General features: G+C 44.8%; 1 protein-coding gene across 2 annotated transcripts in view; it reads left to right on the top strand.

The window, feature by feature from the left end:
• The window catches only part of LRCH2 (leucine rich repeats and calponin homology domain containing 2), a 138045-nt gene that overhangs the window by 91787 nt on the left and 18488 nt on the right, over positions 1–27770 (top strand). For both annotated transcript variants that reach the window (XM_040323668.1, XM_040323666.1), the window contains 3 exons: positions 2387–2437; positions 4260–4317; positions 7496–7608. In XM_040323668.1, coding sequence (XP_040179602.1) covers positions 2387–2437; positions 4260–4317; positions 7496–7608 — 222 coding nt within the window. The remainder of the gene's footprint in view (positions 1–2386; positions 2438–4259; positions 4318–7495; positions 7609–27770) is intronic.

The following is a 27770-nucleotide window of genomic DNA, read 5'->3' as shown; positions in this document are numbered from 1 at the left end:
CTCTGTGAATCTAGGCCATTGTTCCTTTACAACCCCTTTAATTGAAACATAAATTGAAGGCCCAATGCTGCCTTTAAAAGGTGGGAACAGGCTAATACGAAATTTATATGTGCCACAGCGAAATCACAGAATTATATAGGATCATTCCAGTCTTTATTACAAAGTAAAAAAAAAAAAACAGTCAGACATAGATATTTTAAAGAAATCTTCTGTTTTATGCAAGTATCTGTTATATCGGATCAGCGAGTTTCAGGAAAGATTCGCTTCCCAGGATCTCAATCACCGGGACATTTATATAAAATTACTCTGCTTAGACGCCATGGGCAATATATGACAGATGCATTTAAAACCAGGAGGAGTATGTAGGCCTAATATTATGCTCTGAATATATGGGGGTCTCCATTTACATCTTATCACTATCCCACATCTTATCACCTGGCGCTCAAACTTATTGTGTGAAGTTTGGGAACTAACAAGATGGGACCCTGTTGCATATGTAGGCCCCTTTCACATGTGCGGACCGTATGTCCACATTTTCATCCATCCGTTTGCGGATGTAAACGGGACATACATTGGTCCCTATGTGATTGTGGGTGTCAGCGGATTAACATCCGCTGACACCTGTAATCACCGCCTCCGCAAAGCTCCGTTTTTGCGGACGGAAGAAAATCCTATTTTTTCTTCCGTCTGCGGATCGAATCGGATAAACACGGACACACGGTCCATGTTTATCCGATCCCCCCATAGGGGAGAGCGGAGAAAAGACAGGGCGGCTCAGCGGGGATTTTACGGAAGATCCCCGCTGAGCTGACGGACACACGAAGGCGGATCATGAATGATCCGCCCCGTGTGAAAGGGGCCTAAGGTTCTTCCTTTGTCTTGGTGAATATTTGTGATTTAAATGAATGTCCTGACAATTTCCATATGGTAAGACACCCTCTGTTTTAAAGAGAATGAATTGACTTACTGTATATGTAAGGGGCATATGGATCCTGAGGAAGGGAGTCTTTTTCGTAAAATGCTTCGACCCAAGATGCCATATATACTAGATCAGTGTTTCTCAACTCCAGTCCTTTAGGCTGCCCCAACAGGTCATGTTTTCAGGATTTCCCTCAGAGGAAATGGCTGTAGTAATTACTAAGGCAGTTAAACTGATCAAATCACTTGTGCAAAATAAAGGAAAGCCTGAAAACATGACCTGTTGGGGCTCCTTGAGGACTGGAGTTGAGAAACGCTGTACTTGATACTTGCATATACAGAATATTTCTTTTAAATGTCAGTATTATTGTTTTTTTACTTTGTAATAAAGATTGGAATGATTTTATATAATTGTGTGATTTCTCTGTGGCATCTAAATTCACAATTGCCTCTTCCTGCCTTTTTAGGGGTGCGGTATAGGGCCTTCAAATTATATGAATTGGCTCAGCTGGCTATATGATGCCTGTATAAATTAATGTGCAATATGTACACTATAAAAGCTAGACATGCTTTCAGGTTTCAGTTACTGTATAAAAACAGGGCATCATTGGCTAATGCCACGTACACATGATTGGAAATTCCGACAAGAAAACCGTTGATTTTTTCGACTGAATTTTGGCTCAAACTCGTGTTGCATACACACTGTAACAAAATTCCGACCGTAAAGAACGCGGTGACATACAACACTACAACGAGCAGAGAAAACGTAAGTTCAATGATTCTGAGCATGCGTGTTTTTGTGCGCATCGGAATTGCATACACAAGAACTTTTTCCGTCTTAAAATTTTTGCTGTCTGAAATTCCGACAAAGTCTGATGGGGCTTACACACGGTCAGAATTTCCGACCAAAAGCTCACATCGAACTTTTCTTGTCGGAAATTCTGATCGTGTACGCGGCATAAGAATATTACTGTGTTTAAAAAAAACAAATCTGTTAAATTGTTTGTCATCACTGTGATTTATGGCATTAATCACCTTAATACTGACAAAACCATGACTTTGAATAATAAATACATTACAAACAGCGATTCAGTCTCCAAATATGTACATCTGGATACAGTTACAAATGTACTTTACCGTTTTTATAGCTGTATTATTTATTTAAAATGGTAAACACATCAGTTTTATTTAATGTGTTTAGTACGCCAATACTTGATTAAAAAGATTACATTTGACATCCGGAGAGCAGTCACTGGTTTAATGTAATGTTTACACTTGTTAAAACCAAGTTGTATTTTTACAATATACTATTGTTTGATGGTTTTTCCTAAAGCGGTAATTCCAGAAAATCTTAAAAACAGAATTGCAGACATAACATTCACATAGTTCACTGCTTGGTCTACACATGTAATGTAGAATAACTACAGTCTGATAACTATTTTATTTATTTTTTTTCATTTCATTTTAGCAAAACAGTGATAGTGCAAATGTGTCACCTTCATCTCCAGTGTCATCAGAGGTACATGTTATGTTTTGGTTTTCTTTTATTTCTGGGTCTGGTCCACCTAAATCAAAATTTTAGTTACGAATGAATGCTGGAGAGATAAATTACACACTGGGTGTCCTAGCTGCTTTGGCTTCCATGGAGGCTCTGCTTCTGTTGCTTTCTTCATATAACAAAAACAGTTTACATTTTAAAGTCGAACTATAGGCAAAACGTATTTTTTTCAATTTGGATAGTGGGGGGGGGGGTTCACCTTCACTTCCTGCCCCGTAGCCAAAACAAGAAGTTAGAGGAAATCCCTGCCACTTAAAGGAGCTGTAAAGGTTTATTTTTTAAATAGGTTCCTTTAAGCTAGTGCATTGTTGGTTCACTTACCCTTTTCCTTCGATTTCCCTTCTAAATGTTTTTTTTCTTTGTCTGTCTGAATTTCTCACTTCCTTTTACTCCTCAGTAAGCTTGCCCCCATCATCCGAGCTGTTCTGGCTGGGGGTTAGTCAGCCAGAACAGCTTACTGAGGAAGAACAGGAAGTGAGAAATTCAGACAAAGAAAACAAAGAAAAAAAAATTAAAAGGCAAATCGAAGGAAAAGGTTAGTGAACCAACAATGCACTAGCTTAAAGGAACCTATATAGAAAATAAAAAAACAAACCTTTACAACCCCTTTAAAGCAATCTCTTGGGGATCCTAGGTCACCAGAACTAGTGTCCCCATTGGGAAATGTTCCCTCTATTACTTTTCTGGGGACAGACCAAATTTGGGGATTTTCTTTTACTTCCACTTTAAGTGATAATGGTAAACAGGACAAACAGAGAAGATAAATCTCCCTAATGGGGGCACATACAGCAATAAAAACTGACAGGGGGTTCTACATCCTCTCCCCTCTTATCCAAAACTTAAAAAAATGTTTTGCATTTAGCAATACTTTAAATGTTACTAAATGAATAACACCCTCCTCTGTTGTGCTCTTTTGGGAGGCCATAGCTGGGAACATGGCATGGTATTTCAGTTTAAATCTTGAAATATGTACATTAATCTAGTGTGTGTATCCATTGGCAGCTGCTCGCAACTGAAATAATAATTTGGATGAGCCAACCATTTAAAATGTTTTATGTTCCATGTTTTTTTTTTACTAGAAATTATTTTGACATGTTTAATTCATGGTTTAGTTTTTTTTTTTTTTTTTTTGCTGATCTCAGCAGATAGTGGGCTGAGTGGTCTGCCTGTTCAGCAACACACACTGAGCTTTGATGGCATAGGCTAAGCAAGTTGAGATGTTTTCAGAGAAAATATTATCATTTTTTCATTTTCCATTTGAACAACACCAACCGGCCTCCAATTAAACTTGTGATGAACAGACTAAAATGGATCGTGGGTGCAAGCACTGGCCCTTTAAAGACCACTTCAACCCAAAATTGATTGCAAGAGAACGAAGCCAAATTCTGATCTCTTAAAGACTCCAGTGGCAAACTTTCCCCTTAGACATTTCTTCTGAAATTCAGGAATTTGTTCTACCTTGTGGGAAATCCAACGTAATGGCTTGACAGGAGCAGTAGGCTGAAAGTCAATTCTTACCACTGGAGTCCCCAAGAGATTTGAGATGCCAGCTTGTGATTCAACTTCACAACATTCTCTGAAAGATGAAAAATCTGAGTTGCCTGTTAATTGGAAAAATTGAATATACATTACCTGTGTAGCCTTTTTATCTTGTTCTTTGTATACCAAATGAATCATTATCTATTATTTGCATAGACCCATCAGTACATGAGCTAGAAACACGTCAATTTAATTTTGAAGAATATCTAGTTCATCATAACTTTAATGTTTATTTCTATTTTAGGACTGTGAACGGTCACACAGTAGCTCTCCAACGCCATTTGGATTAAAGCCAAGATCAGGTAAGCATTACCAAAAACTGAAGTTTTTTTCCTTTTATTAAAAACATTTGGTTGATGAGCATAGGGTGTCAAACCAGGTTATTTTGGAGTCCAACTGAGTGAACGCCCTTGCCATTTTCTTACAAAGTAAGTTGTCATTTCAGATTTTATCTACAGCACAACCTACAGGTTAAACAACAATGACGGATGTAATGGTACTTTTGGCTAAAAAATAGCTTATATATTGCATTTAATTGATTTGTAAGATTTAAACAGCCACCTCTCCGAGGCAGAGATTCTTAAGTTGAAGCATTCAAATCCAAAGCTATGACAACCAAATGATGGGTGTATGGAATTTGACCTTAAAATACTTAAAAATAAATAATAATAAAACGTTTAAACCAGATTTCCTGCACTATTGAACCTGAAATCAAAGTAGAGAAATTGTCTTGCAAATTAAATCATGCTTTGCTGTTTTTTTTTTGCTATCTTTTGGATCAACTGTGGGTATAGGGCTGTAAGTTTTTGTTTTTGGATTTTATTGGTTGAACTAGCTGTACTTGTGTCTTTTTCAACCAGACTAAATATGTAACTATGTCATCGGTTATATGCAGCGTATCATCATGTCACTGGCAAAAAAACGTCCGGAGTTGAGGTTCATACACACTATAATAAAATCGGGCAAACATTTTCATCCAAAGAATTCTCGTACGATTTTCGAACTTTCGATTCTGACTTTTCATACGAAAATTCCCGAAGCGACAAACTCCAAAAATGTTCTCGTATGGGAACAGAATGAATGAATTTAGTTTAATGTGTACTGTTTTCGTACAATTTTTGTACAAGAAAAATCAGAAAAGAAAGACTGCGTAAGATCTGAAACAATACACAACAAAAAAAAGCCTTTTCGTACAAATTTACATTTCTTGGTTCCGATTTGCTGTGAAACAACGAGGAAAATTGGACGATTGTTTGCCCGATTTTTTTATAGTGTATACCCCACTTTAGTCTCAGGATGATGATGTAGCCGCAATACTAGTGCCACCTTCTGTACGTGTATTGACCTGGCTTTCTATTGATATGTCAATTTATTTTTGTATGCTTTGCAGGATATCTCATGAGCAGCAGCATTCTGCATCTGTTAGGTTTAGGCCTCATGTACACTGCTGCTGGTTAACGGACGTTTAGGAGCAGTTTGGCATTTTTTCAGCTGCCCCTGAATTCTCCTCGGTTATCTTATCAATACATGTACATAGGGTCCTTTTTATAGTCGTTTATAGGCAGTTGAGTTTAGAAGCATTTTTTGGAACACAAAAATGCCAAATGCTTGTAAACTCATGTAAAAGCTGTAACCGGAGCTTAGGCACATTTTCGTTTATAAGCGTTCCTAAGGAGGGAGACAGGCAGAGAGGGAGGGTGACAAGCGGAAAGAGAGAGCGAGAGAGGCAGCGAGGCAGCGAGGCAGCGAGACTGACACTGACACACACACACACACACACACACACACACAGAGAGAGACGCACAGAGAGAGAGAGAGAGAGATTGGCACAGCGCGAGACAGACTCCATAGTTAAAGCACACTGCTCTCTCTTCTCACAGAATGTCTGAAATAGTTAATAATTTACATATTTTCCTGCATTCTGAACATTTGGGAGGGTCTCCTGAGGTTATATTTAAAAAAGCTTCTAACCTCAACTGCTGATAACTGCTGCTATGCTCAGTATGTAAAAGCTGTTAAACGGAGGTTTTTCACTGACATTTATCAGCTGCCGGTTTCCAGCATTCAGAATATTTTCAACTGCCCCGTGTACATGAGGCCTTAGGGCCCTTTCACACGGAGCGGATCCGTATTGATCTGCCCCGTGTGTGTCCGTCGGCTCAGCGGGGCATCAGGGAATCGGATGAATACGGACCGTGTGTCCGTATTCATCCGATCCGTTCCGCCAGACGGAAGAAAAATAGGGTTTTCTTCCGTCTGAAAAAGAGCATCTTTGCGGACGCGGATCGTTACGAACGTTATCGATTTCATCATCCGCTAACGTCTGCAATCCCATAGGGATACATTACAAGTCCGTAAACGGTCCGTTCGTCCGCCCGTGTGAAAGGGCCCTTATTGTACACGGGACATTTTAAAACCTCTCCTACGATTTAACTTGACAGATAGTAACCAACGTTTAAAAACATCTGTTTCGTTGCGTTTACATGCTGTGTTTGCATTTTAGAAGTATTTTTTTTTTTTTATCTCCATTAAAAATGCCTGTAAATGAAATGCGGCTAAACTCAAATTACTGCATTTACAAGCTGTTACAGACATTTGGCGTTTCAAATGCCTCTGAACATCCGTCCTGAATGCAATTTTTTTTCCAAAAAATGCTTCTAAACTCAACTGCCTAGAAATGACTATAAACGGCCTGAGTTCAGGGGCAGCTGAAAAAAAAAGCCCAAGGGCCCTTTCACACAGGGCGGATCAGTAATGATCTGCCTCCGTGTGTCCGTAAGCTCAGCGGAGAACGCTCTGTATATCCCCGCTGAGCCGGCGGCTGACAGGGCGGTCCCCGCACACTGTGCAGGGACCGCCCTGTCTTTTCTCCGCTCTCCCCAATTGGGGATCGGATAAACACGGACATTGTGTCCGTGTTTATCCGATCCGCAGACGGAAGAAAATTTTTTTTTTTTATCCGTCCACAAAATCGGATCTTTGCGGAGGCAGGTGATTACGGGTGTCAGCGGATGTTCATCCGCTGACACCCGCAATCACATAGGGACCAATGTATGTCCCTTTTTCATCCGCAAACGAATGGATGAAAAAGCGGACATACGGTCCGCACATGTGAAAGGGGCATAACTGCTCCTAAACATCCGTTTACCAGCAGCTGTGTACATATGAAGCCTTGCAACCCACCAGCAAAAAGAAACAGATTTGCACCACCTCATAGTAGGCATATTATTGAACTGCTGTCCAACAGTTTCTAATTGCTTTAGCGGCCATAGTGGCGCAGTACAGGAACATTCTTCGCTGTTGGTGTGTCCTCTATTTAAGTCTGGATTGCAAGATCCTAAAACCAGACCAATGCAAAGTCTTTCATAGTGACCCACAGTAGAGTTAGTTGTCCTATAATGGGTTTGAGATATTCTCTGTTGCAAAAAATGCAAAACCTTACCTGTTCTTTGAGAGTATTAATTTGTGTTCTTCCTGCAGCTTTTAGCCGTTCCTCCCGACAAGAATATGGATCTTCAGATCCGGGCTTCACTATGAGAAGGAAGATGGAACATCTGAGGGAAGAGAGAGAGCAAATAAACCAGCTGCGTAATGTATGTTTTCAGAATATAGTGCTGGCTGTGGGAGCATGACTTCATTTTTCTGGGAAGTAAAAAGGAGACTCTTAAGCCTCGTACACACCATGAGAATATCGGACAAATGATCATCTGTTTTTTTGCATGCTAGTCTCGTATGAAAAATAAAGAGGTTACTCAACAGAATACAATTTTGGAAGTGATGTAACGTATTGTAAAAAGTCCAAGCCTCTTTGCAATTCCCTTGTCTACTTCAATTAATAGTATGTGGCACCTATCATTTTAGGCCCCGTACACACGACCGGATCTATCCGCTGAGATTGATGCGCAGTTCAGTTCCAGCAGATAGATCCGGTCGTGTGTACATCCGAGCGGACATTTCCCAGCGGATAAAAATCCAGCCGACGGATTCCCAGATAAAAATTTCTTAGCATGCTAAGAAATCTATCCGCTGGAATCCAGTCCCTCGGACTCATCCGGTCGTCTGTACAGACTCACCGGATAAGTCCGTCCGATCCCATCCCTCGCATGCGTCGTAATGATTCGACGCATGCGTGGAAGTATTTACCTTCCAGGGTCGCGACGGCGCGGCCACGTCACCGCGTATGTATTCCGCAGGGATTTTGATCTGATGGTGTGTACAGCCATCAGATCAAAATCCGTCAGAGGATTTATCCGCTGGAAACGGTCCGGCGGACCGTTTTCAGCGGATATCCTCTCCTCTGTACGAGGCCTTAGAGGTATCCACAGGACCACTCTGTGTTGATACAACCAATATTGTTCAAACGCATTGTAATGTATTCTTTCATTTCCAAGCATGCATTGCCTTTGTCTTCAAAAAATGTTTTGGACATAAACTGTACTGACTAAGCCAAAATTGTATGATTTGGTATCGTACGAGAAAAATGTTCGTGTTTGTCCCTTTTGGATAATTTCAGATGAACTGTCGTGTACTAAAGAACAGATTATCAGACGATTGCTTCGAAAGCGGTATTTTTCAGCTGCTTTTCTCATAGTGTGTACTGGGCTTTAGTGGGGTTTACAAACATTACTGCCCTAATTTATTTGAATAACCGGGGTCTGCCATGTACTAATTAACCACTTAAGGACCTTGCCTGTTTTTCAGACTCGGTGTTTACAAGTTTTAAAACAGGTTTTTTTGCTAAAAAAATTACTTGGAACCCCCAAACATTATATATTTTTTTCTAACACCCTAGAGAATAAAATGGCGGTCATTGCAATACTTTGTCACACTGTATTTGCGCAGCGGTCTTACAAGCGCACTTTTCTTTGGAAAAAATTAGCTTTAAATTAAAAAATAAGACAACAGTAAAGTTAGCCCAATTTTTTTTAAATTGTGAAAGATAATGTTATGCCGAGTAAAATGATACCCAACATGTCAAAATTGTGCCCGCTCATGGAATGGTGTCAAACCTTTACCCTTAAAAATCTCCATAGGCGACGTTTAAAAAATTCTATAGGTTGCATCTTTTGAGTTGCAGAGAAGGTCTAGGGCTATAATTATTGCTCTCGCTCTAATGATTGCTGTGTGTGGTTTGAACACCGTTTTCATATGCGGGCGCTACTCACGTATGTGTTTTCGCTTCTGCGTGCGAGCTTGTCGGGACAGGGCTCTTTAAAAAAAATAGATTTTATAAATGTTTACACTGTTTAAAAAATAAAAAATGGGTCACTTTTATTCCTATTACAAGGAATGTAAACATCCCTTGTAATTACAAAAAAGCATGACAGGTCCTCTTAAATATGAGATCTGGGGTCAAAAAGACCTCAGATCCCATAATTAGACTAAAATGCAGACGGCTCCGGTAAGCGGCAGGAGGGGGGCCCCTCTCCAGCCACCGATTAACGGTGATCTCGTGGCGAATCCGCCACGGAGACCACCGTTATCGTTCAAAGGACCAGCCACGTTAAAGATGAATATTCCGGTTGTGGCAGCAGTTGCTGCCGTTACCGAGATATTAATTTTTAAAGTGATGACGTGTATATATACGTGAGGCGGTCCTAAATTCTAGAATTTTTTTTTTTATTCATAATAGTTTGAATATATGAAAATGGTTTGTGATAGATGCGGTTCTGTAAGTATAATTCATAATTCATAGTAGAAAAAAAGCACAACGGATGAAGCAATCTCCCTTGCCAGATCTTGTATTTAACCACTTACCCCCCGGACCATATTGCTGCCCAAAGACCAGAGTACTTTTTGCGATTCGGGACTGCGTCGCTTTAACAGACAATTGCGCGGTCGTGCGACGTGGCTCCCAAACAAAATTGGCGTCCTTTTTTTCCCACAAATAGAGCTTTCTTTTGGTGGTATTTGATCACCTCTGCGGTTTTTATTTTTTGCGCTATAAACAAAAATAGAACGACAATTTTGAAAAAAATGAATATTTTTTACTTTTTGCTGTAATAAATATCCCCCAAAAATATATAAAAAAACATTTTTTTTCCTCAGTTTAGGCCGATACGTATTCTTCTACATATTTTTCGTAAAAAAAAATCGCAATAAGCGTTTATTGATTGGTTTGCGCAAAAGTTATAGCGTTTACAAAATAGGGGGTATTTTTATGGCATTTTTATTAATATTTTTTTTACTAGTAATGGCGGCGATCAGCGATTTTTTTTTTGGTATTGCGACAATATGGCGGACACTTCGGACATTTTTGACACATTTTTGGGACCATTGGCATTTTTATAGCGATCAGTGCTATAAAAATGCATTAGATTACTATAAAAATGCCACTGGCAGTGAAGGGGTTAACACTAGGGGGCGGGGAAGGGGTTAAGTATGCCTGGGTGTGTTCTTACTGTGGGGGGGGGGGTGGCCTCACTAGGGGAAACACTGATCCTCGGTTCATACAGTGTATGAACCGAAGAAAAGCATTTCCCCTGCTGACAGGAACGAGAGCTGTGTGTTTACACACACAGCTCCCGTTCCCCGCTCTGTACCGAGCGATCGCGTGTGCCCGGCGGCGATCGCGCCCGCCGGGCACACGCACGGGAGTCGGGGGCGAGCGGGGGGCGCGTGCGCGTGCCTCCGGCGGCGCGCGTGCGCCCCTAGTGGCGGCTAAAAGGTAGGACGTCATAATACGTGATCTCGCCTAGGAGAGCCACCTTGTGGACGTATTATGACGGTGCGGCGACGGCAAGTAGTTAAGTAGGCACAAAACCCACAGCTGACTGAATACTTGGGACAGTCAGACATGGCCATCGATGTTTTAGATCAGATGGAATTTGAGTCTTGTATGGGTAGCTGTTAGACAGTTGCCACCAGAATAGGTGTCCCTTTGAAAGATTTCCCGTTACTTTTCATTATCGGTGACAATTGGCATAAGGACAGAAAGAGGGGGTGAATCTTCCAAGCAGGGACATGGACCGCATTTATTCTTGACAGTGATTTGTACATACTCTATCCAGAAGAAAGAAAAGTTTTGGGTTTACATACACGTTAAGAAATAAGAATTTTGTTCAGGCAGATCACATTTTTACAAAAGTTCAGTTTTAAAGTCCTTCACAACCTGTAACTAAAAATATATAATAAAACTGACCATGAGCCATTCTATTTTTCCTACCACCAAACGATTGTATACAGCCTCGTATAGAAGTGAATAAACCAGGATCATGGTTGAGGGCGCAAGCATGATCCCGGTATCATTTTTTTTTTTCTGCCAGCTGCTGGATTATTCTGGATTTAGTGTCCCACCCCCCTCCCGCTGCCATCTTCTCCTGGGTTCTACTGTCCGATCGAGGAGTTCAGTAAGGGTGCAAACGGGAACATCGGCTCCCCCAGACACCGTGAAAGAAGCTGATGTTCCTCCCACCGTGTGATGCCAGAAACCGGAAGTGACGAGGATTTTGTCACTTTGGTTTTAGTTTGTTTACAAGCAATTGCTGGCTTGTGAAGCAGCAGATATGTTATTCATCCCTTGTGATGGCAATAAAAGTGATAAAAAAAAATTAAAAGTACAGTGTCAAAATAAATAAAAAATTATTTTATTTTTTTAAATCCCCCCCGTGCTCATGCGCAAAGGTGAACGCACGTGGCTGTCCAAAAAGCACATGTAAGCAGCAATCGCACCATGCACGCCCACTGGACAGAGGGAGAGCCAATCAGCGGGTCCGTAAGACCCGATGTCCGCGGGCTACCTGCGATTGTTTCATAGAGAGGCAGAACGGTGATTTTCCTATGTAAACAAGGCAGATCGCCATTCTGACGGGGGAACACGGAGATCTTTTGTTTCTGCTAAGCTGGAGGATCTCTGTGTTCACCCAGTCAGCCCATCTACCCACACAGTTAGCAAGAACCTCCTAGAGACACAGTTAACCCTTTGGTTGCCCCTTCCCTGCCAGTGTCATTAGTACAATAATGGTGCATATTTCTCTTTTGTTCATGGACGGACACAGCCTTAATCTTGACAAAGTGGGTATTGGCCTTCATTCAGGAGTGACTAGGCAGAAACTTATAGAAAGTGTTAAACACATCACACACCATACAGTACCTCTCTCTGCATCTCACAGATCAGTTTTTTCTTCCTAGCTAAGCAGAAGACATGGCTCCCTTCGGGCCCATAGATCTGGAGATCTATTCCAAATTAAAAACAGTTTGATTGTTCCTGTGATCTACGATCAACCACCGACTGGGTGAGAGGCTGGATCCCAGATCCTTGTAGTCTCCCCAGTTTCGGCCATCGAGCGTTTGCGGACTGTAGCTATGCGCTGGGTCGTCCACGACATGCCCGTCGCTCTACGGGTGGCTCGTGAGCTACACGCTCCAGGGCTAGCATATGACTAGTCTATAGGGCCGAGTCGCAGAGGCCGGGCCGACAGTCACCTCCGTAACCATGCGGAAGATGGTCTGTCTGGGATGCTTCCAGCTGAATCCACGCAGGAACAGTAAGTAGTAATCCCCTGCTTCGGCAGGAGGACATAACTGGACATTCCCAGGGAGGTCGAGTAGGGGGTCTCATCCTTCCTTTTCTCCCTCCCTTCCCTCCTCCCTGGGCTCTCCGAGCTAGGCTGACTGCTGGGGTCGGGGGTTCACCTGGGGGGCTTCACCTGTGAGGGAACTGCGCTGTACGTCCGCTTACAAATGCTATAAGCTGCCATTAAAAGTTTGCTTACCTGTGTGTAAGGATGAGCTCTGGCGTGTTCGCATAGAACACGTGCAGAGCCCGCCAGGAAGTGTGCACGGCGCTGCGCTAATCACAGCCAGGGAGACATTGTCCTGATGCTCGGCTGCAGGGATCGTGAAATGTCTCCCTGGCTGTTATTAGCGCAGCGCCGTGCACACTTCCTGGCGGGCTCTGCACGTGTTCTATGCGAACACGCCAGAGCTCATCCTTACCTGTGTGTTTCCCTCCATGCTGTCGGCAGCCATTTTGTCTGTGTTCTACACTGTGTTTGGCCTCTATCTGCTAATCGGTGGCCATTTTGCCTGTGATCCACACTGTTTTTGCCTCTAGCTGCCGCTCGGCGGCCATGTTCTTGTGGCCTGCGGCGTTTGGCCTCTATCTGCCGCTCAGCAGCCATTTTCTTGTGGTCCACGCCGGATCATATCATTTAAATGGCACAAGCTTGCAGACACACGCAGCGGTCAGACTGACACAGACAGCTGACAAGGAAGCAGCTTAAGCAGGAAGCGGCAGCCATACTATACTGTTCCAAGGGTGGTGAGTCCTCTGGGGGGGAACCCCTCGTCTCTCTCGCAGCTAGGAGGGTGGGTTGTTGTACCTTGCCTTGGAGTCCCTGTGGGTGTCAGGCGCGTGGGTCAGCATGGCGTCAGAAGCAGACGCCTTTACCCCTGAAACACCTGGGCTAGCAATTGATGCCCCTGCACCCGATGTATGTCGGCAATCCTTGATGCTTTTGTTGCCAAGGTGGAAGCGGCGCATAGGAACACTGGGGGTAAAACCGCCCCCCGCCATCTTCTGGGGACAACTCTGATGCAGAGCCGGGTCCAGCTACAGCTCATGACCGTGGCTCTGATGTATCTGAGGACCGGCCGGACAGTGAGGATGACTCCGGATTCGGGTCAGCACGTGAAAAGGCTCTGGTCGGTGATCTTCTCACCGCAGTGCGAGATACTCTAAAAATAGAGGAGTCTGCGGAAGCAACAGAGACTTCAGTCCCTTTTGGGTTCCGTAAGCCAACCCGCACTGCTAAGGTGTTTCTTTGTGAGCCTTATCTAGACAAACTTTTATACAAGGAATGGAACAGACCACAGAAGATTTTTTTCTGTCCCTAAAAATTTGGCGGTGCGTTACCCTCTTGAGGATCGTTTCCTGATAGTGGACCCTCCTGTGTCCAGACTAAACAAGGTAACCACGATTCCGGTGGAAGGGGCTCCTGCTTTCAAGGGCCCTTCGGACAAGAAGGCTGAGGCGATCTCCCGCAACCTATACACGGTGGTGGGCTTGGCTGTGCGCCCAACGATAGTTGGGGCCCTGGTGTCTCAGACATTCACTGAATGGGCAAAGATGCTGCACAATGGGTTGAAGGCACATCAGGCTCCCTCGGACGAGGTAGCGCTAGCCGACCAGTTGGTGCAGGACCTAATATTTGTCTGCGAATCTGCCTTGGACACTATTCCTCGAGCTATGCAGTGGTGTTACGCCATCTGCTCTGGCTAAAGTGTTGGTCTGCGGAACAATCTTCCAATAAGGCCCTGATGGATTTGCCCTTTAAGGGCGACAGACTTTTTGGAGCATCCCTGGATGACATTATTAAAGATGCCACAGGGGGTAAGAGTACGCTGCTCCCACATTTCAAAAAGGGTAAGGAGCCACGCCGTAGGCAAGGGCCCTCATTCACCTCGCACAATCGTTTTTTTGTCCTCCCAGCGCGGCCAGTAAACGATTCCAGGCCAATAAAGCACTTGCTAAGGGACAGAAGGGTCCCTGCTTTTGCAAGCCCAACAAGCCTGCGAACAAATCCACGTCCACATGAAGGTTTGCCCCACCCATCTCTCGGGTGGGGGGACGTCTTCGCAAATTTACGACAGGGTGGACCGGTGTGTTTGAGAAGTAGTTTCCTCAGGGTACAAGATAGCTTCTCTCTTGCCCACCAAACAGATTTTTTCCCTCCAGCCTCAGCCGACCCGTCGGACAGCCCTGTTTGGCACATTACAGGATCTGCTGGTATGCGGGGTAATCATTCCTGTCCCTGTACAGGAACGATTTTAGGGGTTTTACTCAAACCTGTCGCTATCATGGGCTACTTGTACTATTTTCTGAGGGCCACTTCAAGCTCAGAATTGGAGGTAAGCGTGTCTATAACCTGTCAGACCCTCCGAGATTTTGGTTGGGTGCTGAACTCTCAGAAGTCAGTATTGGTGCCGACTCAACGCCTAGTGTATCTGGGGTTGATTTTGGACTCCTCAGAGGCAAAAGTTTTTCTCCCTGTGAAAAGGTTGCAGACTCTTGGGGCTGCAGTGCGGCAGTTCATATCCCAAAGATGCTTGTCACTCCGCTTTTGAATGCGAGTCCTGGGTCTCATGGTAGCCTCCTTCGAGGCAGTACCGTATGCTCAATTTCACACTCGAGTGTTGCAGAAGGAAATTCTGTCCACATGGGATTGTCAAATCCGGGTGAGCCACATAGTCAGGACCTCCCTGGTTTGGTGGCTGACATCACCGGCTCTTCTGTCCGGGAAGTCGTTCCTTCCTTTTCACTGGATGGTGGTCACAACGGATGCCAGCCTTACTGGTTGGGGGGGGGGGGGGGAGTCTGGGGGGTCCAGTCGGCCCTGGGTCACTGAACTCCGGTGGAATCCCACTTACCGATCAATGTCCTGGAACTCCGGGCAATCAGGCTGTGCCTCTCCACATGGTCTCAGAGGCTACAGGGGCGTCCAATCAGAATCCAGTCGGACAACGCCACGGTGGCGTTTGTCAACCATCAAGGAGGAACAAGAAGGTCGCCCACATCCTGAGGTGGGCAGAAAGGAGCATACCGGCCCAGTCGGCCATATACACTCCGGCCGTGGAAAACTGTCAGGCGGACTACCTGAGTCGCCAGATGCTGGACCATGGAGAATGGTCTCTGCACCCGGTCTCTGCACCCGGAGGTGTTTCAGCTCCTTTGCCAAAGATGAGGCACGCCAGACGTAGATCTCCTGGCATCTCGACTCAATCGGAAGGTATTGAGGTTTGTGGCCAGGTCAAGAGACCCATGGGCAGACGCGACAGATGCGTTGGTGGCACCGTGGAGTCAGTGCCGGCTAATCTATGCCTTCCCTCCTCTGAAGCTCCTTCCTCATCTGCTTTGCAGAGTGGAGGCAGAGGGGATCCCAATGATTCTAATTGCTCCGGATTGGCCTTGGCGTCCTTGGTACGCCGACCTAGTGCGTCTAGTAGCAGACGTCCCTTGGCGTCTGCCGCTGAGAGAGGACTTGCTGTCGCAAGGTCTCCTACTTCATCCTGCTTTACAGTCGCTGGCTTTGACGGCATGGCTATTGAAAGCCAGGTGCTAAGAGACCGGGGCCAGTCGGATTCAGTGATTTCTACCATGAGGAGGGCTCGGAAGCTATCCTCTAGGAAGATTTACCATCGCACTTGGAAGGCCTACATATCCATTTGTGAGGAAATTAGGTGGAATTTGAATACTTATTTCGGTTTCCAGAGTCCTACTGTTCTTACAGCGGGGGGTGGACCAAAAGTTTGCCTTAAGTACCATCAAGGGGCAGATTTCTGCCCTGACTGTCATTTCAATGACCCCTGGCCGCTCACTCCATAGTGAGTACATTTGTGCAGGGGGTTCTGTATGTGGCCCCTCCGGTCCATTCTGCACTACCTCCGTGGGACCTGAACCTGGTCCTCTCGGTGCTTCAGAAACCACGGTTTGAAAACATTAACTGAGGCTGTTGCATCAGTTAGACGGGTTTCTGAGCTGTCAGCCTTGTCATGCAAGGCGTCCTATCTAAACTTCCACAAGGATAAGGTGGTGCTGCGTCCACAGCCTTATTTTCTTCCTAAGGTTGTTTTGGCCTTCCATCCAAAAAGGACATTGTACTTCCATCCTTGTGTCCTTGTCTGTCGCATCCTAAGGCGGCGGCGTTGCATTCCTTGGACGTTGTCCGAGCTCTGAGAGTATACTCGTTTGCTACTGCTCTGTAACGGAGGTCAGACTCACTTTGTCGGTGGCTGGTCCTAAGAAGAGACTCGCAGTCTTGTTGGCCACCATCTCTAGGTGGATCCGACAGATCGTGATTCAGGCTTGCGGCATAAGGGGTTGGGCACCACCCTTTGCTATCATGGCGAATTCGACCGGGGCAATAGGTGCATCTTGGGCTTTCCGACATCAAGCGTCTGTTTCCCAGGTGTGTAAGGCGGCGACCTGGTCGTCCGTTCACACTTGCACTCACATCAACCTTATAAAATTGAGTGTATCTTCGAATGCTTCTTTCGGCTGCAAAGTTTTGCAGACGGCTGTTTAGAGTTGCAACTCCTCAGTTGAGGAGCTCTGTTTGTGTTTTGGGGTGAGGTTATTTTTATGCTGTTCCCACCCCTCGTTTTTGACACTGCTTTGAGACGTCCCACTTTGTCAAGATTAAGGCTGTGTCCGTCCATGAACTAAAGAGAAAATTGGATTTTTGTACTCACCGTAAAATCCTTTTCTCCGAGTTCATGGACGGACACAGCACCCACCCCCTCCTTTTTTATGTTTGTACTGCTTTTTGATGAACTGATCTGCGAGATGCAGAGAGAAGGGTTATACCCAGAGGGACCTCCCCTGGGTGGTACTGTATGGTGTGTGATGTGTTTAACACTTTCTATAAGTTTCTGCCTAGTCACTCCTGAATAATACCCACTTTTTCAAGATTAAGGCTGTGTCCATCCATGAACTTGGAGAAAAGGATTTTATGGTCAGTACAAAAATCCTATTTTTTAGCACGGATCACTGTAATAATGTCACTGGTTCCCAAAAAAGTGTCGGGTGTCCGATTTGTATGTCACAGTCCTGCTAAAAATCACTGATCGCCGCCATTACTAGTAACAAAATAAAATAAATAAAAATACCATAAAAATATCTCATATTTTGTAAATGCTATTATTGGGATTTTTTTTCCAAAAATATGTAGCCCCAAAAATAACAGAGGTGGTCAAATACTACCAAAAGAAAGCTCTATTTGTGGGGGGAAATTTGTGTACAGCGTTGCACGACGCATGCTGATTGTTGACAGAATTGGCTTGGGCAGCTTGTGGTTAAAAAAACGTTTCACTGATTATTTTTGTTTTTTTCCCTGGATGAGGTAATGTTTCTTGGGAAAGTACAAGCTGTCAATTGCAGTTCCTTCAACCGATTAAAAAAGTGTCAGGTTACTTCAGCATTTTAAAAGGCGTATGTTTGTTTTTTTAATTTCTTTGTAAGGCACAGCTTGTCTCTTACCTCATAGTACTAAACCATGCAAAACTAAAACATATGTTGTGCAAGACTTTTTACTTAATGGAATTGTTTTGTTTATGTTGTAAGTTTCCTAGAATCCAATATGTTTACGTATTTTAGTGGAAATTTGGAAAGCTACTGAAATAGCAGATCCAGCCTTCGCCCATCACAGTGCGTAATGTGCCAACCATGGGTTCCCACTTAGAGGAACCTCATCCCTGGACATGTAGAAGATTCTGCCAGTAACTTTTCGTGCCACAGTTGTATTAGTACACCAAAGCCTGGATCCCAGAACCCAGACCTCCGCAGAGAGACATTACAGGCAAAACTTGTTTCTTCTTTACACAAGGCCAGGGTGCCACCCATCTTAGGCTTTTGATATCGGCCCGAGGCATGGATCCGATTATAGCTCCTAGGCCTCCGCAGAAAACCATGAAAAGAGCTTTTTTCTTCTTGGCACATGTTCAACGTGACCAATCACCTCAGAAACTGGGGGGAGGGGGAAACAACTGAGGTACTCTCTATTTGGGAGGGGTTATATAGGGGAGGAACTCAATTCGAATTGGGTTTGCCAGTGTCCAATCACCTGTGATTACTACATAACCCATTAAGTAATTAAGGCTCTATGTCCCATGATGTATGAGCAAGAAATTTGGTTTACTTTTTCACAATCCGACTTCAAACCAGAGGAAAGGTTATTTAAAAAAAAAAAAAAAAGCTGCAGGTACAGCCAGATGTTTGCATTCAGTTGTGGGTAGGAAGCCTATACAAATCAATGTCAACATTCCTGGCTACATTCACACACACAAGTGAGATCATGGAGTACAGACGTAGTCGCCCTCTAACAGGAAGTCAGATCACAGAAACAAAACAAACGGTGTTAAAAACAAAAAATCACGATTCAAAGCTTGGTATCATGTAGATTTTTACAACAATTTCCACCCAGCCCCTATAAAATACTCAAACACGTCTTCCCTTTTGCCATGAGGAGTTCACTACAAGACAGTCAACACCTAGGTTGCTATGTGTCCTTCTCCAGAGATGCTTCCCCATGAGTACCGCACACAATGACAGCCTAAGGGATGTCAACAAGAGAAACCAGGCGCAAGGATACTGTGGCAAAAATTCAGGCAAACCTTTGCTGTTTTAAGGATTTGCAAAAGGCTCAAAGTGACCATTCTTCCCTTGCACCAGAGGAGGACTCTATTTTAACACTGGTCTCTGCACCTGATTTTAGCTGTAATTCAGGCATTAAGGGCCAGATCCTCAAAAGGGATACGCCGGCGTATCTACTGATACGCCGTCGTATCCCTGTTTCTATCTATGGAACTGATCCACAGAATCAGTTTCACATAGATAGGGAGAAGATCCGACATGTGTAAGGGACTTACACTGTCGGATCTTAGGATGCAGTACCGCAGCCGCCGCTGGGGGCATTTCTCGTCGAAATGCCGCTTCGGGTATGCAAATTAGCACTTACGGAGATCCACAAAGCTTTTACGCTTCGTTTTTTCTCCGTAAGTGTTTGCCGTCGCAATATTAGGGCTGCTTTTACAAGGACTAAACTGTTTAGGCCTTGTAAAAGTAGACCCTTCTATCCCGCGTCGCTGTCTTCTTTTTTTTTTTTTTTTTTCCAATTTTTTTTTTCCCGCCGCAACTCGTATTTTTTTTTTTTTTTTACACCCGTCGCGATTCTCAAAACCCGGCGCAAAGTAAAACCGTGCAAAGCACGTCGGGAAAATGACGTCGTGAGCATGCGCAGTATGGCCGGCGCGGGAGCGCGCCTAATTTAAATGGGACTCGCCCCATTAGATTAGAAACGCCTTGCGCCGGCCGGATTTAAGTTTCACAGCCGAAAATTTCTAGGTAAGTGCTTTGTGGATCGGGCACTTAGGTAGAAATTTTCCGGCGGTGTAACTTAAATCCGAATATTTAAGTTACACCGGCTGGCTGTGGATCTGGCCCTAAGTGACTGGTCTATCTACCAAGAGAGATTTCTCTGCAACTGTGTGAGACTTTCAAAAACCATTGCAGCTGCTTCCCCATCTCAACCTTCTATACCTGAGTTGAAAGTGAATCGACATGCTCTAGAAGCAGTAGAAATAGGAGACTGAAAAGGACCACTTGGAGTTGGTAATGGATGATGTTATAAAAGATTTTTCACTCCCAGGCTCCTATAAATCTGATACCCTGGCTTCACCAAAATACTTTCTCGCCTATACTGTGTGCAAAAAACCTTGGCATAGTAAAGCTGGCAATACATAATATAATTTTCTTATTCAATTTCCTTTAGATTTACCTTCAACTATGTAGTACAAGGGCCTGCCTAATTCCATACAAATTGGGTACTAAGAGACCTGCTATGTCTAAAAAGATATATTGCATCATGAACAAATAGAATAGGAGTATGTCTAAAAAGACTTTCATTTCTCTAAAAATCACTGCTGAGCTCTATCCAGTGGAAAATGAATTCAGTAAGGCCCCATTCACACCTGAGCATAGCGTTTTCAGGCAGAAAGTCGGGCAATTTTACCACAATTTTTGCGGCGTATTTTTGCTGCCTTTTTGCCGTGATTTTGTACAGGTCAAAAGGTCACCAATGTAAAAAGCAGAAAAACGCCCAAATCTGCAAAAAAAAAAAAAGTCCCAGAACGTGTTTGAGCTTCAGGTGTTTTAGAGCTTCTGGCTTCAGGCGTTTTGGAGTGGAGATGTGAACCATCTCCATAGAGAATAATAGATTTTTTCCCCTTCAGCGTTTTGTAGCTTCAGGCTTCAAGCTACAAAACGCTCAGGTGTGATTGGGGTCTAAAATGTGGACTGTTCCTGTAGTGGACTCTGCTGTCTGTCTTAAAATGTTACTGTGCCTTTAGAAAATGTTCCTTCAGTTAAGGGTTTTGCAGATTTGAGATGTTCTTCAAAACTCTTTTCTCTAGCAGGCTCAGCTCTGTAACCATCTATTGATACTATCTCCATTTGTCAAGCTGCTTGAAGCAATAAATGGGATCCTGTATTCCGAGATAGTTCAGTGTCCTAGAACAATTCATGGTGCAAATTAAATTTTAAAAGTGGCCCTCATTAATGTCCAGATATGCAGAATCGTGTGGCAAAAATTGTAGACCGCTGAATCAGCCTGCAAGGCTCCTTTTAACATGGGGCAGACTGTTTTGATTAGCAAGCCATCTGTCCACTGATCCCCTGCTGAGCAGAGCAGGTTGATGACAGGTCCATGTCCAGCTAGGCAGGTGTAAACAAACACAAGTCGGTTTACATCAGTCAGTCCATAATGGGGAAAGGACCCGTCCGATCATCTCAGCCTGAAAAACTGACTGACTGACCTGATCAGAACAATTCGGTGACAGGGGTCTAATAGATGTCTTGCTCATATGCCCTCTGATTTTGGACATCTCTTTAGTGATGCACTTGACATGTTAATTAAGGAGGTCACAGGAGGAAAGGCAGTTCTCCCACGATGAAAGGCTCCAAAACCTCCCTCTTAGGTGGCGTTTACTTTCTTTAAACGAAGAGCACTTTGTCGCGCTCTCCAGGCTTCACCTTTACAGCCAAAATTTAGCTCTTCCTTTTGAGTGCAAGACTTGGAGCACTAAGTCCACCAAGCTCACCAACTCCTTCTCCACAGTGAAGAGTGAAGAGACATCTGTTGCAGTTTGAACCTATTGGTCTGGGTTGTCTGAGACACAGAGGGATACATTTGGTGGTTTCCAAAGGGTACAAAATTATTTCAAACCCTATCCCTTCACCAGTTTCTTCTCTCAAACCATCCAAAATCTGCCGAATGAAAGTCAGATTTGCAGACTTTTCTTAAACTTTGTCTTGTCCTGATCCTGTGGGGATATACCTCCTATTCTGGATCTAAAATCCCTAAGCAAGCACCTGCAGGATCCATAGTTTCACATAAAATCAGAAGGTTGGTAATGACTCCTTTGAGAATATCTGTATTCTAATAATTTAATAATCTGTATTTATTCAAGAGGCGTATCTGCACGTTCCCGTTTACCCACCTCATCAGCGTTTTCTGCATTTTGCAATAGGAAACAAGCATTTTCAACAATTTGTTGCACTGCCATTTGGCCTATTCTATGCCCCCAGAGTATTCAGAGGTGCTTGACCTAAGAACTTTTCAGGTCATAGGGTACTTAGACAACCACTTGAAGAATCCATCACCTTGTATCCCCATTTAAAGTTACCTGCAAACATCCAAATGACTAGGCAGATGCTCCAGGTCTTCGCCTGGGTAATTAACCTTCAAAAGTCTGTTCTCCATCCTTCACCTTTTTTAGAATACTTGGGCCTCATTCTAGACAGGACCCAGGTAAAGGTTTTCCTCTTGCAAACAAACTTGCCTCTCAAAGATCCCTTGGAGCCTAAAGGATAATTTCACCTTTTGACAAAAAATAATAAATGCACATTTTTTTTCAGGTTATTTTTTTGTTGCAGAAGCCTGTAAAGCATTGCACCAATGATCAGCACATCGCTGGTGCCATGCAGGTCTCCAGCAGATCTGTCGGTGTATTGGCTTCACACAGCACTGTGATAGTCCATGGAAAATTACAAGCCTACAGTTGCAAAGGCTGCTGGACCTTGTAGTTTTTCATTCACAGAGCACTGTGGTGGGGCAGACGGAGCCACACACGACCATGTTTTGTTTTAAAGTTTGACAACTAGCGGGGGAAGGAGATCTGTTCATAACCTCTTACACCAATATCCAGGGTGTAACTTGTAATGATAGATGGCTTTTTTTTTTTATCTTAAAGTATAAGTTCACCCATCTATGTAAATCTTCGTAAGGGTCCTAGGTCTCATGGCAGTCTCATTCGAGACTGTTCCTTTTGCTCAGTTCCACTCGAGGCCTTTTCAGCATAACATTCTGTTGGCCTGTAACAATGGATGGAGGCTGAGGGGAGTGTTCCAGTCTCCCGCAAACCAATGGAAGCCAAAACTCCCCATCAATATCCCGGAGCTCATAGAAATAAAACTAGCTATGCATCACTGGAACACCCTTCTTTAGGGTGCAACTGTACAAAGCTACAACAGTGGCTTATATGAACCATAAGGGGGTTTTCAGAAATCAAGCAGGAATTAAGCCTGATTCTCTCCCAAGCTGAGAACCATTGTACAGCAATCTCTGCTGTTCACATTTCTGCAATGGACAATTGACAGGCAGATTTTCTTAGCTGTTACCACCTGGGCCCCATCCCAACATCTTAGATCTCTTATGCCAGAAATGGGGAACTCCAGATGTGGACATCCTGACCTCCAGAGTAAACAACATTTACTCTATTTGTGGCCAAGACCAGAGATCCTTTAGCCTTGTTAATTCCCTGGACTGCATTGTGATTAATATAATATATATATATGCCTTTCATCCAGTGCAGATTATTCCCTTAATGTATTGCAGAATAGAAGAACAAATGGCTACTTTCATTGCACTAAACGGGCCCAGATGGATTAATATTTTTAATGTGAATTTAATAATTCACTTCTTTACGCTATGGATTCCTAATTATATGTACATGGAATGCTCAAATGGGGTCTGTTTCCTGGAGTCATATAGAAAAAAGCGCTAATGGCGCTACATTCTAGTTTGTTTTCTGAACAGATGGCTGGAAGAGATACCATGTGGATTGAAATGGAGTGAAGAGTGAACACTATATGGGACTTAATTATATTAACCCCTTATATTGCTGGAAGATTTAAGACATCGAAGTGAGACTTATAGGCCATTCTGGCAAAAAAAAAGTTAACTAGACACTTTTTTGACTATTTTCACCTGGTCATGCTGCTTTTTGCAGTATTTTGCACAATTTATGCTACAGTCGCACTTTCTAGTTACATTTTTGTACATATTAGGTTTACATATGAGTAATATAAATGGAAAAAGTTTAGGACACAAGATTTATGGACAGGAATTACACAAGCATAAGATATTATTATATAGGACCTGTTGTTTATATTTTTGCACATACCAAGTTTATATATGAGTACTTGTACAAGAATTTTCGGATATAAGATTTATGCCCAAGTACAGCAGAATAATTGAATAGGATTTACGAGTTTTTAAAATAAAATTTGGATTTTATTTAGCCCTGTAGATAACATACAGTACATATTCATGAGGGGTTCCCACCATCCCTGCACTGAGTAACCGGGTCTGTACACCAGCTGTGCTCATTATGAGGGGTTCCCACCATCCCTGTGCTGCATCGGCCCCGGCACCCCACATCGGCCCCGTCACCCCGCATCGGCCCCTGACACAGCACCCCGCATCGCACCCCGCATCGACCCCCCGCATCGGCTCAGGCACCCCGCATCGGCTCAGACACCCCGCATCGGCTCCGGCACCCCGCATCGGCCCCCGACACAGCACCACACATCAGCCCCCCGCATCGGCTCCGGCACCCCGCATCGGCCCCCGACACAGCAACCTGCATCGGCCCTGGCACAGCACACTACATCGGCCCCGGCACCCTGCATCGGCCACAGCACACCGCATCGGCCCCAGCACATCTCATTGCCCCCTGCCAAATTGCATCACATCGCACCAGCACATTGCATTTCCCCCCCACCAAATAACATTGCCCCCCCCCCCCCAAATCGCATCGCCCTCCAACAAATTGCATAACATCGCACCAGCACACAGCATCGCCCACCACCAAATCGCATCGCCCCTCGCCAAGTCGCATCGCCCCAGCACATTGCATCAACCCAACACAGGGCATTGCCCCCCGCCAAATCACATAGCCCCCATCGCACCAGCACATTGCAATACCCCCCCATCAAATCACCGCGCCCCCCACCAAATTGCATAACATCGCACCAGAACATAGCATCGCCTGCCATCACATCGCCCCAGCACATTGCATCACCCCCCCACCAAATCGCATCACCCCAGCACATTGCATCGACCCTCGCCAAGTCACATCGCTTCAGCACATTGCATCAACCCAACACAGGGCATTGCCCCCCGCCAAATCGCATAGCCCCCAGCACATTGCAACGCTCCCACCAAATCGCATCACCCCCAGCACATGGATGCGCTTTACGGGCACAGTGAAACAGCGTTGGGCACAGTGGATGTGTTTGATGGGCACAGTTAGGCAGCGTTTGGCACAGTGGATGCGTTTGATGGGCACAGTTAGGCAGTGGATGCGTTTGATGGGCACAGTTAGGCAGCGTTTGGCACAGTGGATGCGTTTGATGGGCACAGTTAGGCAGCGTTTGGCACAGTGGATGCGTTTGATGGGCACAGTTAGGCAGCGTTTGGCACAGTGGATGCGTTTGATGGGCACAGTTAGGCAGCGTTTGGCACAGTGGTTGCATTTGATGGCCCAAGTGAGACAGAGTTTCATGGCACAGTGAGGCAGCCGTTTCATAGCACAGTGGCTGTGTTAGCTGGGTGCTTTCTCACACACACTACACCCCTCGTCGTCGTTCTCCCCCCCCCCCTCCGCCGAGTACATAACTATTGCGGTGGGCGGGGCTGTTAACCATGTCTCCGCCTCCGCCCGCCCGCTCCGCTCTGCTCCATCTCCCAACACTGTCCCCCCCCCCCCCCCCCGCCGAGTACATAATTAGTGCTGCGGTGGGCGGGGATGTTAACGTTGTCTCCGCCCGCTCTGCTCTATCTGCCGACACCAACATTCGTCCCGCCCGCCGAATACATTATTAGTGCGGTGGGCGGGGCTGTAAACCATGTCTCAGCCTCCGCCCGCCCGCTCGAGTTTTTTTTTTACTGCGGCTGAAGTCCCGCGATACTTCTGCCTCCTGGGCTCGATAACAAGCATCTCCCCAGGAGGCATAGCAGCGCTGAATCCGCCGCGGCGGGAGAAATAAACTTATCGGCAGAGCACAGTGAGTTTTTAAAAAAAAACAAAAAAAACATGCCAAATCTATTTAAGGGGGCAGTATTAAAAGGGATGGTTCAAAGTTGTAAAATAGGGTGGAACTCCGCTTTAAGTCCCTAAAATCGTTTTTTAGGACGCTCCATCTGCCTCTGACTTTGTCATTGGTGCCTATGTGCACCATGACGCCGGGTCTTCCCCAGCCCTTCCAGTAATCGGTCCACCAGAGCTCCTGGTAGACGGCATACAGTTTGGCGCTTCAGGTCTTTGTTACAGGTTGCCCTCTCTGTCCTTCTAAGAATTGAGTCCCCTACCACCAGAATCTCTTTCCTTTCCCTTCGCTTCCCTCCCACTCCCACTGGAGAGTCCCTCAGCTCCAGCAGTGCTGGTCCCTGACTGGTTTCACCAATGTTACTCAATGGAGTGTCCTTATTGTGATGTTCCAGCCCAGGGTTGGCCTCCCTTGCAATTTCTCCTCTATCCTTCCTGACTGTCGCCCATCTACTCTTTTCAAGTGCCTGCACCTCTTTGTCTCCACCCGCCTCTGTGCTGGTTCCTGCCACACTTGCATTCCCGGCTCTCCTTTGGTATGGAGGGTCTTCTCAGTGCTGACAGTTGCTCAACTAGATTCAGGACCTGGGCTTCCAGGGAAACAATGTGCTTACATTTTGCACAGCAGTATTCGCCCTCAGTTAGGTGATCAAGCAACATATACATGCCGCGAGATGTACACCCCCTGGGCATCGTACCTACTAATTTAATGAGTATTGGAGATTATACCCTGTCCAAATTAACTAACAATTAGCTTCCTGACACTACTACTCAACAATACACGGGCACTCGCAGCCTACATGCACTCATATACAGGTACTGTGTGCCGGTCTGCTTGTATGAAGCAGCTACATTGACATTGTGTGTGTGCGGGCCGCCCGCCCGTGTCCTGACATCCAGTGATGTCATTGGTTGCTAGGGGCAGATTGGGCACCCGCACAACTTTCTGGGTTGCTGCTCTGGTGCTTTCTGGGATAAGCTGATTGCCTGTTCTGTCTGTGCAGCTGTGGAGGCCATGTGCGTGTGTGAGAGAAGAGAAAGAGGGAGAAGGCTTGTCAGTGGCTACACATGAGCTCCTGTGAGCTCTGGAGGTACAAGGCTATAGTGTTTTTTTGATGGTGGTAATTTACCTCAATCAAGCTTTGAACGTTAATGCAGTAATGATGTTTTTACCACTTGGACTTTGCATTTAAATTGTTAAATATTAAATGTAATGCATATATGTTTTTTCATATGTGGTTTTCATTAGTTATTTCATATGTTTACTTATGTGGTATTGGTGGTTCTGTTTATGTTGGAGGAAAACAAAACTGGACTTTATAGGCACTAATCGTTGAAACAAAAATATATTTTATTTGCATCAATAAAATATATTTTTGTTTCAACGATTAGTGCCTATAAAGTCCAGTTTTGTTTTCCTCCAACATCAATTTTTCCTACTACAGTTAGGATGTGGCACTGTACTACTTTAAGACACCCACAGCCCATCCTGTGGTTTGTGTACTTGTACTTCTTTGAATTGGTGGTTCTGTAACTACTATAGCACTGTCTCTCATTTATTATATGGCTTTCACACTGCCCCCTTACGGTTTGGCTGCTGTGCATAATGCTGTCATAATGGTTGTAAGGACTTCGGCTCCTCTGAAAAGCGATCCATACTCAGATCACTTTTCATAGGCGTTTGCAAGGTGGTGCAGAGTTGATGTATGTCTCCTTCTCAGCCCCTGTTTTAACGCCCTAAATGCAGCCGACGCGGTGTGTAATGATCGCTGTTGCAGGGTGCTTGCAGTGCAGCCCTATTCACCTGGGAGTATACTTCCTGCCACGGCCACAGCATGTGTATGACCTTGGCTGCTGCTCCTGCAGCTAA

This window comes from Rana temporaria, chromosome 9, assembly GCF_905171775.1.
Source record: "Rana temporaria chromosome 9, aRanTem1.1, whole genome shotgun sequence".
Lineage (NCBI taxonomy): Eukaryota > Metazoa > Chordata > Amphibia > Anura > Ranidae > Rana > Rana temporaria.
This window is presented reverse-complemented; position numbering and strand designations above follow the sequence as displayed.